The sequence below is a fragment of the Grampus griseus genome (assembly GCF_964374135.1).
Source record: "Grampus griseus genome assembly, chromosome: 1".
NCBI classification, from domain to species: Eukaryota; Metazoa; Chordata; class Mammalia; order Artiodactyla; family Delphinidae; genus Grampus; species Grampus griseus.
Genome location: NC_139017.1, coordinates 129,235,187 through 129,255,088, shown reverse-complemented (window position 1 = coordinate 129,255,088; position 19,902 = coordinate 129,235,187). Strand labels below are relative to the sequence as shown.

The window sequence follows — 19,902 nt, the reverse complement described above, 5'->3', positions numbered from 1 at the left end:
TGGTTCTTTGAGAAGATAAACAAAATTGATAAACCATTAGCCAGACTCATCAAAATGAAAAGTGCGAAGACTCAAATCAACAGAATTAGAAATGAAAAAGGAGAAGTAACAACTGACACAGCAGAAATACAAAGGATCATGGGAGATTACTACAAGCAACTATATGCCAATAAAAGGGACGACCTGGAAGAAATGGACAATTTCTTACCAAAGCACAACCTTCTGAGACTGAATCAGGAAGAAACAAAGTATAAACAGACCAGTCACAATCACTGAAATTGAAACTGTGATTAAAAATCTTCCAACAAACAAAAGCCCAGGACCAGATGGCTTCACAGGCAAATTCTATCAAACGTTTAGAGAAGAGCTAACACCTATCCTTCTCAAATTCTTCCAAAATATAGCAAAGGGAGGAACACTCCCCAACAAATTCTACCAGGCCACCATCACCCTGATACCAAAACCAGACAAAGATCTCACAAACAAAGAAAACTACAGGCCAATATCACTGATAAACATAGATGCAAAAATCCTCAACAAAATACTAGCAAAGAGAATCCAACAGCACATTATAAGGATCATACACCATGATCAAGCGGGGTTTATCCCAGGAATGCAAGGATTCTTCAATATAGGCCAATCAATCAGTGTGATACACAATATTAACAAATTGAAGGATAAAACCATATGATAATCTCAATAGATACAGAAAAAGCTTTCTACAAAATTCATCACCCATTTATGATAAAAACTCTCCAGAAAGTAAGCATAGAGGGAACTTACCTCAACAAAACAAAGGCCATATATGACAAATCCATGGCCAACATCATTCTCAGTGGTGTAAATCTGAAACCACTTCCACTAAGATCAGGAACAAGACAAGTTGCCCAATCTTACCTCTATTATATAACACAGTTTTGGAAGTTTTAGCCACAGCAATCAGAGAAGAAAAAGAAATAAAAGGAATCCAAATTGGAAAGGAAGAAGTAAAACTGTCACTGTTTGCAGATGACATGATACTATACATGGAGAATCCTAAAGATGCTACCAGAAAACTACTAAAGTTAATCAATGAATTTGGTAAAGGAGCAGGATACAAAGTTAATGCACAGAAATCTCTTGCATTCCTATACACTAATGATGAAAAATCTGAAAGAGAAATTAAGGAAACACTCCCATTTACCATTGCAACAAAAAGAATAAAATAACTAGGAATAAACCTACCTAAGAAGGTAAAAGACCTATACTCAGAAAACTGTAAGACACTGATGAAATAAGTTAAAGATGATAAAAACAGATGAAGAGATATACCACTTGATTGGAAGAATCAACATTGTGAAAATGACTTACTACCCAAAGCAATCTACAGTTTCAATGCAATCCCTATCAAACTACCAAAACCATTTTTCACAGAACTGGAATAAAAAATTTCACAATTTGTATGGAAACACAAAAGACCCCAAATAGCCAAAGCAATCTTGAGAAAGAAAATCGGAGCTGGAGGAATCAGCCTCCCTGACTTCAGACTATACTACAAAGCACAGTAATCAAGACAGTATGGTACTGGCACAAAAACAGAAATATAGATCACTGGAACAGGACAGAAAGCCCAGAGATAAACCCATGCACACATGGTCACCTTATCTTTGATAAAGGAGGCAAGAATATACAATGGAGAAAAGACAGCCTCTTCAGTCAGTGGTGCTGGGAAAACTGGACAGCTACATGTAAAAGAATAAAATTAGAACACTCCCTAACACCATACACAAAAATAAACTCAAAATGGATTGAAGACCTAAATGTAAGGCCAGACACTATCAAACTCTTAGAGGAAAATATAGGCAGAACACTCTATGACATAAATCACAGCAACATCCTATTTGACCCAACTCCTAGAGAAATGGAAATAAAAATAAAAATAAACAAATGCGACCTAATGAAACTTCAAAGCTTTTGCACAGCAAAGGAAAGCATAAACAAGATGAAAAGACAACCCTCAGAATGGGAGAAAATATTTGCAAATGAAGCAACTGACAAAGGATTAATCTCCAAAATACACAAGCAGCTTATGTAGCTCAATATCAAAAATAGAAACAACCCAATCCAAAAATGGGCAGAAGACCTAAACAGACATTTCTCCAAAGAAGATATCAGATTGTCAACAAACACATGAAAGGATGCTCAACATCACTAATCATTAGAGAAATGCAAATTAAAACTACAATGAGGTATCACCTCACACTAGTCAGAATGGCTGTCCAAAAAATCTACAAACAATAAATGCTGGGAAGGGTGTGGAGAAAAGGGAACCCTCTTGCACTGTTGGTGGGAATGTAAATTGATACAGTCACTATGGAGAACAGTATGGAGGTTCCTTAAAAAACTAAAAATAGAACTATCATATGACCCAGCAATCCCACTACTGGGCATATACCTGGAGAAAACCATAATTCAAAAAGAGTCATGGGAGAAGCAGCTTCTCAACTCCTCGAGTCTCTGTCTGCTTCGGCCTCCTCGCCTCCACTCCAGCCTCCACCATGTCCATCAGGGTGACCCAGAAGTTCTACAAGGTGTCCACCTCCAGCCCCCGGTCCTTCAGCAGCCGCTCCTATACCAGTGGGTCGGTGCCCACATCAGCTCCTCGGCCTTCTCCTGGGTGGGCAGCAGCAGCAACTTCCGGGGTGGCCTGGGCACCAGCATGAGTCTGGCTCGAGGTTATGGCGGGGCCCTGGGTTTGGGGGGCATCACAGCTGTCACAGTGAACCAGAGCCTGCTGAGCCCCCTCAAGCTGGAGGTGGACCCTAACATCTAGGCCATGCGCACCCAGGAGAAGGAGCAGATCAAGACTCTGAACAACAAATCTGCCTGCTTCATCGACAAGGTGCGACACCTGGAGCAGCAGAATAAGATATTGGAGACCAAATGGAACCTCCTGCAGCAGCAGAAGACAGCCCGGAGCAACACAGACAACATGTTTGAAAGCTACATCAACAACCTCTGGCATCAGTTGGAAACCGTGGCCCAGGTGAAGCTGAAGCTGGAGGTGGAGCTTGGCAACATGCAGGGGCTGGTGGAGGACTTCAAGACCAAGTACAAGGAAGAGATCCAAAAGCACACAGACATGGAGAATGAATGTGTCATCATCAAGAAGGATGTGGATGAAGCTTACATGAACAAGGTAGAGCTGGAGTCCCACCTGGAAGGGCTGACTGAATACATCAACTTCTACAGGCAACTGTATGGAGAGGAGATGCAGCCGCAGATTTCTGACACCTCCGTTGTGCTGTCCATGGACAACAGCCACTCTCTGGACCTGGACGGCATCATCGCCGAGGTCAAGACCCAGTATGAGGATATCACCAACCGCAGCCAGGCCGAGGCTGAGACCATGTACCAGATCAAGTATGAGGAGCTGCAGACATTGGCTGGGAAGCACGGGGATGACCTCCGTCACACGAAGACAGAGATTTCTGAGATGAACCGGAACATCAACTGACTCCAGGCTGAGATTGAGGGCCTCAAAGGCCAGAGGGCTTCCCTGGAGGCTGCCATTGCTGATGCTGAGCAGTGTGGTGAGCCGGCCATCAAGGATGCTCAGGCCAAGCTGGCTGAGCTGGAGGCTGCTGTGAGAACTGCCACGCAGGACATGGCACAGCAGCTGCGTGAGTACCAGGAGCTGATGAACATCAAGCTGGCCCTGGACATGGAGATTGCCACCTACCACAAGCTGCTGGAGGGCAAGGAGAGCCGGCTGGAGTCTGGGATGCAGAACATGAGTATCCACACCAAGACCACCAGTGGGTATTCAGGTGGACTGACCTCAGCCTACGGGACCCCTCGCCTCAACTACAGCCTGAGCTCCTACCAGTCCAGCTTGGGCTCTGGCTCCTTCAGCTGTACCAGTTCTAAGACTGTGGTTGTGAAGAATATTGAGACCCACGATGGGAAGCTGGTGTCTGAGTCCTCTGACGTTCTGAACAAGTGAAAGCCTCCTGCGATCCCTCCCAGCCTCCCCACTCACTTGCTCCTGCAAGAAGGAGTTGTGCGGGGGAGTGTCAGAACCAGAGACCTGAGGCTCAGCCCCGTCCTTAGCCCACCCCGGGGGAAGTCAACTGCCTGGGCTCACGCCCCCAACTAAAAGCCAATCCAAGAGTAAAGCTTCAGCTGGCTCTGCCAACACACACACACACACACAAAAGAGTCATGTACCACAATGTATATTGCAGCACTATTTACAATAGCCAGGACATGGAAGCAAGCTAAGTGTCCATCGACAGATGAATGGATAAAGAAGATGTGGCACATATACACAATGGAATATTACTCAGTCATAAAAAGAAACAAAATTGAGTTATTTGTAGTGGGGTGGATGGACCTAGAGTCTGTCATACAGTGAAGTAAGTCAGAAAGAGAAAAACAAATATCGTATGCTAACACATATATATGGAATCTAAAAAAAAAAAAAAGGTTCTAATGAACCTAGGGGCAGGACAGGAATAAAGATGCAGACGTAGAAAATGGACTTGAGGACGTGGGGAGGGGGAAGGGTAAGCTGGGACAAAGTAAGAGAGTAGCATGGACATGTATACACTACGAAATGTAAAACGGACAGCTAGTGGGAAGCAGCCGCATAGCACAGGGAGATCAGCTCCATGCTTTGTGACCACCTAGTGGGGTGGAATAGGGAGGGTGGGAGGGAGACGCAAGAGGGAGGGGATATGGGGATATATGTATATGTATAACTGATTCACTTTGTTATACAGCAGAAACTAACACAATTGTAAAGCAATTATACTCCAATAAAGATGCTGAAAAAGAAAAGGGATTTCACGAGAGCAACCAACTGGTTCCTTAAAAAAATATATATATATATATATTTTTTTTTTTTAAAAATCAAAGTATATTAAAGTTTCCAGCTTGCATTATTTAACCCCATTTTTTTGTCTCAGAGTTGACAACAAGGGATTGTTGATACTAATATCTAGAAAATAGTGAGTTCCTCAGGATATCACAGTAAAATAAGTACGATTTTAGAGGTAAAAGTACCTGACTGTTTAAATGCATATTGATTTAGTAAATTCTTGGAAAGATCTTTAGTACCTATGAAAATATTTCAAATACTGTATGGTATCACTTATAAGTCAAATCTAAAAAAATAATACAAATGAATGTACATGCAAAACAAAACAAAAAAAGTAATATTTTTTTTGATATTATCTCCTCAGGCAAGGAAAACAAAAGCAAAAATAAACAGGACTACATCAAACCAAAAAAGTTTTGCATAGCGAAGCAAACTATCGACACAACAAAAAGGCCACCTACTGAATGGGAGAAGATATTTACAAATGATATGCCTGGTAAGGAGTTAATATCCAAAATATATAAAGAACTTATACAACTCAACATCAAAAAACCAAACAACCTGATTAAAAAATGGGCAGAGGATCTCAACAGACATTTTTCCAAAGAAGACATACAGATGGCCAGCAGGCACATGAAAAGATGCTCAACATGACTAATCATCAGGGAAATGCAAATCAAAATCACCTCATACATGTCAGAATGGCTATTATCAAAAAGACAAGAAATAACAAGTGTTGGCAAGGATGTAGAGAAAAGAGAATCCTTGTGCACTGTTAGTGGGAATGTAAATTGGTGCAGCCACTATGGAATACAGTGTGAAGGTTCCTCAAAAATGTAAAAGTAGAACTACCATATGACCCAGCAATTCCACTCCTGGGTATTTATCCAAAGAAAATGAAAACACTAATTAGAAAGGATATATGCATCCCTACGTTCACTGCAGCATTATTTATGATAGCCAAGATATGAAAAGCAACGTAAGTGCTCATCAAGAGATAATGTGGTATATATATACAATGGAATATTACTCAGCCATTAAAAAAGAATGAAACTGCCACTTGTGACAACATTAATGGACCTAGAGGGTATTATGCTAAGTGAATTAAGTCAGAGAAAGAAAGACAAGTGTCATGATTTCTTTTATATGTGGGATCTAAAAAACCAAATAAATGAACAAATGTAACAAAACAGAAACTGTCATAGATACAGAGAACAAACAGGTGGTTGCCAGAGGGGAGGGAAATGGAGGGATGAAAGAAAATGGTGAGGGAGATTAAGAGTAAAAACTTCCAGTTATAAAATAAGTAAGTCCCAGGCATGAAATGTACATTTGGGGAATATAATCAATAGTAATGTGATATTTTTTTTATGGTGATAGATCGTAACTAGACTCATGGTGGTGATCATTATGTGATGTATAGAAATATCGAATCTCTATGTTGTACACCAGGAACTAACATAGTGTTGTATGTCCATTATACCTCCAAACCAAACAAACACATAGAAAAAGAGATCAGATTTGTGGTTACTAGAGGCACAGGGTAGCGGGGAGGAGGAATGAGATGAAGGTAGTCAAAAGGTACAAACTTCAGTTATAAGATAAATAAATGCTAGGGATGTAATGTACAACACAATAAATATAATTAATACTGTGATATGTTATATATGAAAATTGTTAAGAGAGAAATCCTAGGAGTTCCCATCACAGGGAAAAAATTTTTTTCCTTTTTCTTTTATTTTGCTTCCATATGAAATGATGGATGTTCACTAAACTTATTGTGGTAATCATTTCATGATGTATGTAAGTCAAATCATTATGCTGCACACCTTAAACTTAAACAGTGCTATATGTCAATTATAGCTCCATAAAACTGGAAGAAAAGAAATCGGTTGAATGACAATAAAAAACAAACTGTATCTTTCCTAATTTTTTTTTATCCATTTTATCAGTTTCTGAAAGAGGTAGTTTAAAATCTCCTATGATGATTAGGGATTTGTGAGTTTCTCCTTGCAATCCTGTCCTATTTCGTCATGTTTTGAGTTTTTATTTTTGATGCACAAAGGTCAGGATCCTTTTTCTGGTAGTGAATCTTTCCTTCTCTCATTATGTAAAAATTCGTATTATCTTCAATAAAGCCTTTTTGTCTTAAAGTCTATTTTGGTCTATATTAATATTAATATTCTTGTACCAACTCTTTGCTTTTTTAAAAAGCTAATATTCACTGCTTTTTTATCCTTTTACATTAAATCATCTGACGTCTTTTCTTAAAGTATAATAATAATATTTTAAAGTATAGCTAAAATATGTATTGAACACTTACTATATGCCAGGCACTGTTCTAAGTCTTTTTCGTACATTAATTCTTTTACTTCTCACAACAATCCTGAGGTAGATATTATTATTTTCCCCATTTTACAGGCAAGTAAACAAAAATACCATTAAAAAGTCAAGTGACAGATATTCCATCTGCTCCCTGAAAATTATAAGGACCTTAAAATTTTTAATTCCCTTCTGCTTCCTCATATATCTCCCATGCTATTATGGTCTATTAGTATTTGTTTTCAACCCCCTATCAAGTTGTTTTTGTTTTGCTTTATAGTCAGCAAGATTTGTAATCACAGTTTTATAACTAGATTTATAGATCTACCAACATGTTTGCTAATTTATTTTTTTTTACCATTGCTCTTTGCATTTCATTCCTTTATTTGAGGCTCAATTATGAGCATGTACTTACAGAAGTACATTCTTTAGTAATCCTTTCAGGGAATATCTGTGAATGGTAAATTCTCTCAGACTGTCTGAAAATACCTTTACTTCATTCTTACTTCCTGAATAAAAAGTTCAGCTGTGACTTTCAGTTGGTATTATTACTCCATTTCCTGCTGCAGCCTATAGATACTGATGAGAAGTCTACTGTCAAGCTGTCATTAAAATTTTCTCTTTGTCTTTGATGTTCTGCATTTTTACCATGATACGATTAGGTGTGAATTTGTTTTAATTTGTTTTATTTCATCCTGCTCAGATGAAGCATGCCAGTCTGATCTGGAAATTCCTGTCTTTCCTCAATTATGAAAAGCCGATAGTCCATATATCTTAGATATTGCCTCTGCTCCATTCTATTTCCTCCTTGTAGAACTCCTATTTGACATATGTTGGATCTTATTCTATCCATTATTTCTCTTTACTGTTTTATCATATACTCCATCTCTTTATCTCTCTGTGCTGTTACATTGCTACAGTCTGGATGATCTTTACAGATCTATTGTCTAATTTACAAGTACTCTCTTTGACTATGCAAATTTGTTGTTTATCCTTCTACCCCAACTATTAAAAAATAAGTCTGATGGACTTATTTTTATCTCTCTGTGCTGTTACATTGCTACAGTCTGGATGATCTTTACAGATCTATTGTCTAATTTACAAGTACTCTCTTTGACTATGCAAATTTGTTGTTTATCCTTCTACCTCAACTATTAAAAAATAAGTCTGATGGAATCTTGGGAGTAAAAGAACAGAAAATTTTACCATCTTTCCTCTCCTCTGAAAAGGATACTAGTTTGGAAAAATTTGCTAAGGGGTAGGGGAGGGGATAGCAATATAATGATACACACACACAAACATACATAAATGTAATCAATATATATGATGATAAATAAATAAGAGTGTGTGTGTATCTTTTTTTTTTAAGCAGGATTTCAGGCACCTTTATTCACGGCAGGTATTTTTGGTCAGGGGAGTTTTCTCTGAAACCTTTCTGTTACTTAAGGAAGACAACTGCTTACATCCTGATGGTCCACTTGCCATTTCCCAGGCTTGGAAGCATCTTGCATGCGGTTCTACCCAGTCCCTGAGTCCAGCTGGCTCTGGGCTTTCAGGGCCACATCTCGCAGCACAACCTACCGGCCCAGTGAGGGAGTTTCTGCAGCTTGGTGATAACAGTGGGGAATTCATTTTATCCCAGAAGAAATCGACTCCTCTGTGTTCCCCATATAATTTATAAATAGGACAAATTATTCCTTAATATTATTATATATTTGCAGTACAAACAATTAAGACTAGTGACATAGGAAACTTTAAAAAAATCATGCTGTGTTGACTACGGGTTTCCCTCTCCAAAGCACTGTTCCATTCCTCAGCTTCTTCCATATTCTCTATACAAAATCATCCTGCTGTGACAGTTGCATGGGTCTCCTTCCCATCAACACTGCCTCTGGGCTCAGCACTCCTGACACTGTACGGCTGAGCCGTAGGAGTTATTTTCCCTGTCTTCCATCATCAATTATAAAGCCACTACTCTCCTCGAATTTAGGTAAGAAACAGTTTAAAGAAACAGTATTTCTTAAAAACTCAAGCCTACTGCTAGTTATTTAGTAGGCATGGATTTAACATGGTCTGTTTTCCTTTTCTGTTTCTTTTCCCAGCCACTAGCTCAAAAGATGGAGTAGCTTAGTTGTAAAGTCCTGCCAGATTTCCTATGGTAACTGCTGTAGATGGACAAGGTAAGGTCCTACTGAAGGTTCAAACCTCATGCAAAACTCTAACTGCTGAAAACCTCATCATATCAGACAACTCTGTCATTGTCTGTATTTAAAAATGCTAACCGTAAAGTGGCTTGTGGTCACTCTTTGTTACTGTAGCATCTGACCTCAGGGAGTCAGACATAAAATCGTGGTTCCATTTCGAGTTTTGGCGACAGAGTAGTGCCAGATATTTCTGAATACACAATGTTAAATGTTTTTAACCACTTGGAAAGTATCGCCAACACACTATTTGGTGTTTACTCAGTCACTCTGAGGATCAAAGAACCTTAACTATCAATGCCTTACTTCACAAAATCTTATAACCAAGGATCTACCCTATGTCCAATAAAAAAATTACACAGCAACTTTTATCAAACAGCAACTACTACAAAGGGAATGATAGAAAAAAAAATGACTTCACAAAAATACACTAAAAAATTTGACATCTGTATGCAGGAACTGCCAAAGTTTTAGTGTTTAATAGCACAACTGACCAAGGTCCAAGACGTGAAGTTACCATGTTCAGGAAACATGGGGGGCAGGGGAGGGAAATTACTCTATAAACCAACTCTATAGTATGTGGTAAGAAGAATGCACACTTTATAATATAAAGCCTGTCTACACAGAGTAGTTAGTTGCAAAAAGCTATCCGGCTTCTCTTGGCTTGTAAAAAGGGTGTTCCAGATTCCAGAGCAGATGAGCAACCTTCAAGTCTTCTGTGTGGCAGCGATCCTGCTTTCCCCATCCAGCTTTTCCACCCTGGCCTGTGTCATGAGGTCTGCGATGTTTTTCTCCAGGCCATCAATGTGACTGCTCATGTCATCAATTCTTCCAATGATCTGGTCAGACATGGTCTGAAATTTATCTTGCATCTGTTGCAGGAGTGTCTGCACCACCGAGGTGAGATCCTGCACGGTCTTGGGCTCAGCCTCTGCCATCTCCCGGGTTCCCAGCTTGGCGGTGCTGTCTCAGACCGTCACCTACACTTCCATTTGTCTGCGCAGACGCCCCGTATGTGTGTATATTAAATGTATAAACTGGAAGCATTCATGCCATTTGTGGGCCATGTAGAGTCTAAGTAGAGGGAAGACTTAGAACCACATTTTCTTCCTTTTATAATTATAAATAGATTTAAAGTTAATATTGTCACCTGTTCACATAGTATGTGATTCAAATGAATATAGAAAGTACATATAAATACCTGGAGGAAGAATATTCGAGATTGAGAAAAGTGCAAGTGCAGTTCTTGTGAAGGCAACAGGCTCAGCACGATTGACAAATAGCCAGAAAGTAAGAGTGGCTAAAGTACTGTAAACATCGGAAGGGCAGCAGAAAATGAGGCAGGTGAGGTAGTCAGGTATTAGATGACATATAGCCCTGAAAGTCATGATAAAGTTTTGACTTATATATCCTAAGTGTGATGGGAAGTGAGTAGCACCTAAAATGTCCTTGAAAATGCTATTTAAGTAAAAGTGCTTATTTAAATTGTACCTTATGTTTTGTACAATATTCAAAAAGTGAGAATTGTTAACAGAAGTTATGACTTCATTTGGAACTTAAATTACTTTATAAGACCCAGGCTTTCCTATTTCTAAAACATATATAAGATGACATATTAGGAAAAGCAATGTAATGATTACAAATGACATAATCCGATATAAGATTCTAGACAGAATTCTATTTTGAGATTTCTGTATGTGTGATCTATATATCAAAGAGTACATAAAACACGTATGTGCAGTTTAATGAATAATTATAGCGTGAACTCGCATAACCATCACATAGAAATAGAATATTACCAGCACCCCAGGAACCCTTGCTATATGACTTTTTAAAAAAGAGCTTACCTAGTACTATAATCTGTGATAATTATCCACTTAAATGTCAACCGAGATCATGTGACCAATCTTTTTATGGGCAAAAGAAATGTTCCCTTAAGTCCATATTTAATTTCAATATGGAAATTGAGTATGTATCCACTTGAAATCTGTTCACATTCCAGGATAGAGATGTTCTATCTCTAAGGCACTAATTTTAATTTTAAACAAAAGATATATCAAGCGAATGAAAAAACCCCCAGAACTATATAGAGCTTGAAGAAAACACATACATCTTCATGTATTTTTGTGAAAGCAAACATAGTAGTGATAGCTTTAAGATTAAAAGCACCTGATTAAAGTAAAATAAAAGTCGTTCAAAAGTTTAAGATCTCATTATAGGTTTCATTACAACAAATTAGGTAAAATGAGGAGACTTCTTTGTTTCTCTGTAGTTTCTAGTACATGCTTAGCACTCAAATATTAAATAGTAAATATGAATCAGGCTAATCACAGCATATCTAAAATATATTTTATTAAATTTAAACCTATTTAATATTTTATATTATAAAAACTTGACATGTCACTGATTCATGACCTTTTACAATATTAAAAATTAAACCTATGAAATCTAGATTTCTATATCTTTATTTTTCTCAGCTCAAGTTTAATAAAACTACAGAAGACCAAAAGTGATACCCTACTACTATACACATCAGTTTGCCTGCCCCATAATACAGCTCAGGCCATTCCCTCCAGAGGAAGAAAGGCTGGCCTCCCCAACCGCTGCAGGAAAGGCCTGTCCTGTCCCACACCACATCTGGGCTGAGTGTAAGATCTTGTGTTTTAAGCATGACAATAGTACAAAAGAGGTTTTGTTCTCATGGCCACCTACTTCAGCCTGGCCCTAAAATGGCCCAGTGCTCACTTCTGCTTAGAGAAATATCCTTTGCTTTTCTGGACATCAGGCTTGATGGTATCACTGCCAGGCTTCCAGCCAGCTGGGCACACTTTCCCATGTTTGTCAGTAAACTAGAAAGCCTGATCTAGTCTCAGTGTTTCATCCACAGAACAGCCAACAGGAAGGTCATTTATGGTGATCTGTCGAAGGATACCTTTATCATCAATAATAAAAAGGCCCCTGAATGAGATGCCTCTATCGGCCTTTAAGACCCCATAGTCCTGAGCAATGGTGCGCTTGAGGTCTGGTATCAAGGGAATGTTCATGGGTCCTAGTCCTCCTTGTTTCTTGGGTGTGTTGATCCATGCCAGGTTTCAGAAGTGCGAATCCACAGAAGCACGAATCACTTGGCAGTTGAGTTTCTTAAATTCTTCTGCCCTTTCATTGAAAGCAATGATCTCCGTAGGGCACACAAAGGTGAAGTCAAGAGGGTAAAAGAAGAACACAGCATATTTTCCTTTGTAGTCAGATAGGCTGATATCTTTGAACTGACCATCTGGCATTACAGAAGTTGCTTTGAACTGGGGGGCACGGTGCCCAATTTTGGCATTTCCTGAAGACATATTGCTATCAGCAGTTCTCACAGACAAACTACAGAGGACAGTCAGGAAGGAGACACGCCTAGATTTCTGTATCTTTTAAATGAATATTTTAGAAATAAACTACCAGAGAATAAGAAATATGTGTGGTCAAAATTAAACTAACAATATTTTAGAATAAAGAATTTCATATTAAAATTAGGTTACTCTCTAATGGAAAATTCTAAAAACCTTTTGCAAATGCATTTAAAATAGTAAAGAGGATGAAATATAATAAATAAAAGAAAGCTATAAAGACACAGGAAATGTGGAAAAACTAAACGGATAACATGGATAAAAATAACATTCAGAAGTATCACTCTTAAATTGTAGTGTAGCATTACCTGAATTATGTGCCCTTTAATTTATGCACATGATGGATAGCTTGTTAAGGGGCTATACCATTATAATTGATAGTGGCTGAAGGCAGTCAGGCCATAATTTCTATTTAATGGATGGGATAGTAAGAGAACAAAGTCTGCAGTAGCATTTTAAAATAACTGCCTATAAAGTTTACATTTATGTCCAAAGTGTTACCTATATTCTAGTCTTTTCTATGTTGAATTCTTTAAGAAAAAAGAGAAAAATCAGCTGCAGCAAGATCCACATATTATTAAATCAAAATTCTGATTTAACCAATAACTAGAAAAATCTCACAATAAATGGAAAAGAATTTTCAACTAACCATCTGATGGTCCATTTTTGTTCTCTTGTTCTTTAGAGCTTGTGGGAGAAGCAAATGGGCTAATTTGACAGGTTCCAGTTGTTGGAGAATAGGCTGTAACACTTATCTTCCTTGTGATTTTTGAAGAATCAAATGACTAGAAATAAATATTAATTTGGGACAAAAATACTTATGTTTAGTTACAGATCTTTGGAAATACATTTGAAAAACTTGCAAAATTCAAACTAATACTCTTTTCCTTGATCTTTCTTTTCGGATTTTAAATACACACAATTATTATCTTCAAAGTGAACACTGTTATTTCAAGGTATGTACATTTTCCTGGTCTCCATACTGATTAGGGCATCTCAATTTGATTTTATGAAATTTTAACATTAAGTGGTTACTACATTCTGAGATGGTATTTCCAAACAAGAAGAGATAGCTGACTCTCCCAATTACATCCTGTTGTTGTTAGCTGAACGTGAAGTATAATTATGGGCCTAGACCAGAGAAAATCTCAGAAGTGTCTCTTAGTAAGACCCACAGGGAAACCCTAGGAAGGATTAGTGGTGTCCTTAACCTTCACAAAGTTGCTCTGACACAGTATCTTAATGATAAAACAAAAAGAATGTTCAAACAATTGAGTATGGCATTTAAGGCCTTTGAGAATTTGATCTATTCTACACAAATCCTCTCTGCAGCTTCCTCCTCTGTGTTCCCATAGACCTTGTTCATACCTCTTACTGGAGTTAGTAAATTCTAATAATTTATTACATTTCTGTATACCCCATTAGTATTTAAGTTTCTGAAAATACATATTACTTCATCCTTGTACTATAGAACTCAAAAATGTATGATGAATGAATGATTTAAAAGAAACAGCCCAGTAAACTTAGCCAGGTCACTCTATTCAGAATATACTCATTTGGGGCTTCCCTGGTGGCGCAGTGGTTGAGGGTCCACCTGCCGATGCAGGGGACATGGGTTCATGCCCCGGTCCGGGAAGATCCCACATGCCGTGGAGCGGCTGGGCCCGTGAGCCATGGCCACTGAGCCTGCACATTCAGAGCCTGTGCTCCGCAACGGGAGAGGCCCGCATACCCCAAAAAAAAAATAAAAAAAAAAAGAATATACTCATTTGTTCACTGGTTCATTCATCTATTATTAACTGACGCCTTTAGTCCCAGTCACTTAGGTTATGCACATTTGGGTCTCAGCTAGTCTTTCTTTGGTTTGGGGCCTCATTCATAATCCACTTCCTCCAAACACCCATTATCACACTATAATTGCTTGCTCTTCTGAATTCTTTTTAAACGTATTTTCTATAATGCTTACTAATCACCCAGCATTTGCTAACTAATGTGTATACAGGAAGAGAACAAATTGCTCTGGCCTCATAAACAGCAGAGGACAGGTCTAAAGGTAGTATGCTTGTTACAGAAATTCAGAGAAGAGGGAAAACCAAAGTGGGCTGCAGTAATCTCACAGAAGGATTCTTGTGAAGAGGAAGGGTGAGGCTTAGATAACTGAAAATAAAAGGTATGAAAAACCTGAAATCTGGAGGTGAAACAGACAGCACAGGGTGGATTTAGGGATAAAGGAAAGGTCTGAAGGTTCATGATATGTTGCCAACACTGTAGAATTAAACTTTAGCTTGGTTGCTGACTTGAAATAGTTATATAATTCTCCATTGTCACCTATTCTTTATTTTCAAGACACCATGGCAGAAATAGTGGCTGTGTCACCTTTTTCAATAATCTTGGTATTAGTTCCAGAATCTATAGCATCAATTTTTTTTTTTTACAGGTAAGATTTTAAATGATAGATACTTCTTTGTATTGGGGGAAAAAAGGCATTATATTTTTTATTTTATGTATCCACAGTAGCCACAAATATAACCAATATTTAAAAAAAATCAAACTACAATATCAAGTTATAGCTTCAAAGTAATCTTTTTTGTAAGGTGAAAGGGTTTTAAGTCTCTTTAACAGGTGGTTATTATTACCTCTCCATCTTGAGTTTTCAGCTGTTTATAAGTATTCAGTCATAAACTATGACATTTATCCAATCCAACCCCACTTTTCTAAGAATTTATTGCCCAGAAATATTTCACTGTGTATGTACAAGAAATGAAAGTCACTACCCTAATGTACATTTATGTCAATCTGTTTTCCTATTTTCACCAAAAATTATTTTTCCAATTGCCAAATATCTAAATATTGCAACTGCAGATCATACATTTCTCCTTGAAAACAATTTTCTAGCTTTTGTAAAATAAGTCTTGGTGTGTGTGTGCGCACGCGCGTGTGTATATATATATATATAAAGTTTTTCCCCTCACCTTAAAAATACTGTCTTCTCTTTTGCTTTCTTTTTTTTTTTTTTGGTGATCTGTGTTGATTAAAAAGGAAAATATATGTCTACAATCGTAATGTACTTAGAGGGAAAAAAGAAAATCTACCTTTCCCTACTATCCCACTAAATACTCTTCAGTAAATAATGCATTTTTATATGTCTGCCTACTGATACACACAAATGCATAGTCTTACTTCTTTAAGTTCTTTTTCTCTCAAAGTTTAACCAAGGTCCTCTAATTTTTAAACTCTGAAGATGCTTAAAAGTGATCCTAGAATCCTAAGAATTTCCATTCTGCCAACGCCCAAACGTTGAAGGACTTGGTCTTCTTATTAGTCTCCTACAAAAGGAAGAGTTAAGAAGACTGGGATTTGAGAGAAGACTGAGCTACTAATTGAGAAGTCTGGAACTCTTTCCATTCAGCAATGATGAGTGCTACCTACCAGGTCCTTTAGAAAAATAGAGGAAGAAAAAGTGAGAAGAACAGATTTGGCTAGAGAAGGGAAAGAATTCAGGATGCAAACAAAATATAAGGATATAGAAATCAGATAAGTCACAACTACTTTCTATAATAATTTACAACTGCTTGTAATATTTATTGACAACATTATTTAATACCACACTAAAAAAAAAAAAAAAAGAGTCTGTCTAGGATCAGTCCAAATGCCACTGTACTTTCTGTAAGGTCAAACCTTGTACATTAGCAAAACTAAAATTTGGTCATTCATTTTTCTGCCCAGAAAAAAAGAAATGAATGTTCTCTCCAGAATTTCAAATATATATGACATTCTCCTTCAATATGTTTCACAAATTGTAGCTTGCTTCATCACCTTGTTTAAAGCATATTCTACCAAAAAGGTATCTGTATTTTATATATTTTTACCTATTATAGTCCAGAAAGTACTAACTAAGGGTTCTTTCAGGATGAAATGTGGGATATAATGGATCTGCTATTATTATTATGAACTACAAGACTATGCTATCACTGAAATATTTAAAAATACAGGTACTGTAGGTATTTGGACAACCAGAAGCAAAAGAAAAATTAGGGTAGCTAAAGGGAGACAATTCTTTATAATCTTACACTGGTTAATTAGGTTATTGGAATGTTTCACCTAAGGCAGTATTATACATCACTAGTACTTATTATAGAATTTACATTAGAAAATTTTAAATACTAGCTGTCTCAGGGATTTTTCACGATTTGGGCCTAGGGTTCCTAGAAGAGTCCTAAATATCAACTAACTTTTTATCAGTTGCCACAATTATCACCCTTAATGACTCTAATAATATTTAGGTTTTGTTATTTCTAATGGTAGTTATAGAGAACAAAAGCATTTTGCACTTACCCCGTGATCTTACAGGGACATCAGGGAAAGGATATAACCAATATATTAGATCTGTGCTGATGACAATGTTCTATATCTTGATTGGGTGTTTGATACCCAGGGATATACATTTGTTAAAACTCATTGAACTGTACACTCAAGATCTGTGAATTTCACAATCTATAAATTTTACTTTGATAAAAATATTTTAACAGGAAAAATAAAACATTGGCTAAAAAGTTGATACACTGGTGTTTCTATTTGTGCACACTACTGTTCCACAATTTTAAGACATTAAAATATTAATTTTAATATTAAAGACACGACCATTTTGTTACTCTCTTGCACTGTAGTCTTCAATAAGTTTTTAAAGATATATTTTCATGGCTATTATCATTCCTTCATATGTCCTCCTATTTTTTCAGAATAGAAAGTGAATCCTACCTCAAATATATTTTTGTTTATTGAAGTATGATTTACTTACAATAAAATACACAGATCTTAAGTTGTCTGGCTTGCTGAGTTCTGATAACTGTATATATACACTGATGCCACCACCACCCAAGATGAAGAACATTTCTGTCATCCCAGAAGATTCCCTTGTACCCATTTCCACTCAATTCCCACTCTGCAGCCCAGAAGCAACCACTTTCTAATTCCTATAACCATAGCTATTTTTGCCTATTCTTGAACTTCATATAAATTAAATACATAACTCTTGTGTTTGGCTTCTTCTTTTCAATGTGTTTTTGAGATCATCTATGTTGTTGTGTGTGGTAAGATTGTGTTCCTTTTAATTTTACTATTCCTTTGTATAAATGTACCAGAATTTGTTTTTCTAATCTCCTGTTGAAGGACATTTGGGTTATTTCCAGTTTGGGGCTATTACGAATTAAGGGGCTAAAGAACATTTTTGTATATGTCTTTTGTGGATATATGATTTTATTTATTTGGGAAACCCAGGAATGGAATTGCCAGACTATAGGATGGATATAGATTTATTTTCTATATATAAAATAAAGGCTAAATAGTTCTCTAAAGTGTTGGTATCATTTTAAATTACGATCAATAAATGAGAGTTCCAAATGCTGCACATCCTCACCAACGCTTAGGTTGTTTTAGACATTCCAGGGTTGATTTTTAAAGCCATTCTGTTTTGTTGTTGTTATTTAGCTATTCAAGTGAGTGGGAATGGTATTCCTTTGTGGTTTTAATTTGTATTTCCAATGACTAATGATGTTGAACATTTTTTCATGTGCTAATTTTCCATTTAAACATTTTATTTGTCTTAGATTTATAAAGCTGGACAGTTGCTGATTTGGTGATCGTTAGGTCACTCAGACTATGTAAATACAATGTATTGATCTTTCTAAATGTTCTTCTGGGTTTTTAATTGTTTACAAATTTCTTTTTGTATTGAAAGCAAAAAAGACAAAGTATCTTTCAGAGGACTGTATACCAGCCAAAGGGATCTGGAATATCATCTTAGGGCCACTCTTCTTAAAGTGGGAAATCCTGTTATTAGTGACAACATGGATGAACCTGGAGGACATTATGCTGAGTGAAATAAGACAGAGACAGAAAGACAAACACTGCATGGTATCACTTAATAGGGGAAAAAAATAAAGTCCAACTCACAGAAATAGAGAGTAAAAAAGTGGTTGTTAGTGGCTGGGGGATGGGGGAAATAAAAAGAGGTTGATAAAGGGTACAAACTTTCAGTTATAAGATGAATACATCTGAGAATCTAATGTATAACATGGTGACTATAACTGATAACACTGTATCGTACAGTAACTGAAATTTGCTAAAAGGGTAGAACTTAAACGTTCTCACCAAAAAAGAAAAAGAAAAAAAGAAAAATTTGAAGTGATGGATGCATTAATTAATTTGATGGGAGGAATCCTTTTACGATGTGTGTGTGTGTGTGTGTGTGTATATTCACAATATATACATCAAATCATCACATTGTACATTTTAAATATCTTATATTTTGGTCAATTATAACTCAATAAAGCTGAAAAAAAGGGAAAGACTTAGATCATCCTTTTTTTTTTTGTTCTCCTTTCCCTATTTCCTATTTTAGACCAGATCTTCTGTCCTAAAAACTTGACTCCTACACTACACAGACATACTCATTAGATTCTTGAGTGTCTCCATAACTCCTGAATGATTTGTATAAAAAAACCTGAAGAAGTTAGGAAGATGTCATCCCTTGTGCCAAACCTTGTGAGTCAAGACTATTCCTTGATAAGATTCATGCAAAACACTTACACTGGCATATGGATGGACCAAACCTACTTAATCTCCTATTACAGATTGAGAGAAGCAATGGGGGGCTTTCATGTAGAAAGACGGGATAGGAAACCAAGAGAGGGAAGATGAACGTATATATCCAAGTCACTCGGGAGCTTTTATGCAGATGCAAAAAATTTAAGTCAAAACTTATGTTTAATAGGAGATGGACAAATGTAACTCCATGTTTACTACTAGAAACCAAAGCTTTGTGCTAACTGTTGAATTTATAAGGAGGGAAAGATAGCATGAACCTGTTTGTTCTTTCCCTGATACCCTCCTCTCATTCCTGAACTACAGAAGACTGAGCTCCCTTGGGCTTTGGTGAATCTATCACCAGTGTGTGTTTATGGTTTTAATGGATACTTGCTTCCCTTTCTGCTATACTTTTGCTATATACTTCTGCTATATGCTGATCCTTTCCCCTTCCTCTTCTTTTCTCCAAGAAAACACAATGAATAAAGACTTACTGATACTGAAAAAAAGAAGATATAACAATTATAAACACACACACACA

At 37.0% G+C, this 19,902-nt stretch overlaps 2 protein-coding genes and 2 pseudogenes across 4 annotated transcripts in view; 1 reads left to right on the top strand and 3 right to left on the bottom strand.

Annotated features, from left to right (window-relative positions):
* Nucleotides 1-19,902, bottom strand: part of ITGB3BP (integrin subunit beta 3 binding protein) — an 88,135-nt gene that overhangs the window by 38,796 nt on the left and 29,437 nt on the right. The window contains exon 3 of the mRNA XM_082653545.1: nt 13,426-13,561. Coding sequence (XP_082509671.1) covers nt 13,426-13,561 — 136 coding nt within the window. The remainder of the gene's footprint in view (nt 1-13,425; nt 13,562-19,902) is intronic.
* Nucleotides 2,538-3,985, top strand: LOC309821953 (keratin, type II cytoskeletal 8-like; annotated as a pseudogene). Its single transcript has one exon. The product of its transcript is annotated as a keratin, type II cytoskeletal 8-like (transcript).
* On the bottom strand, nt 9,842-10,359 carry LOC309821981 (heat shock factor-binding protein 1-like). Its single transcript, XM_082653557.1, has one exon. The coding sequence runs from the start codon at nt 10,320-10,322 to the stop codon at nt 10,092-10,094; it is 231 nt and encodes a 76-aa protein (XP_082509683.1). The 5' UTR covers nt 10,323-10,359; the 3' UTR covers nt 9,842-10,091.
* LOC309821964 (peroxiredoxin-1-like) lies at nt 11,868-12,741 on the bottom strand (annotated as a pseudogene). The gene has a single exon. The product of its transcript is annotated as a peroxiredoxin-1-like (transcript).

What these genes read in the sequence shown, in the direction of transcription:
- LOC309821981 (XM_082653557.1), bottom strand. Translation starts at nt 10,322, where the DNA reads ATGGCAGAGGCTGAGCCCAAGACCGTGCAGGATCTCACCTCGGTGGTG.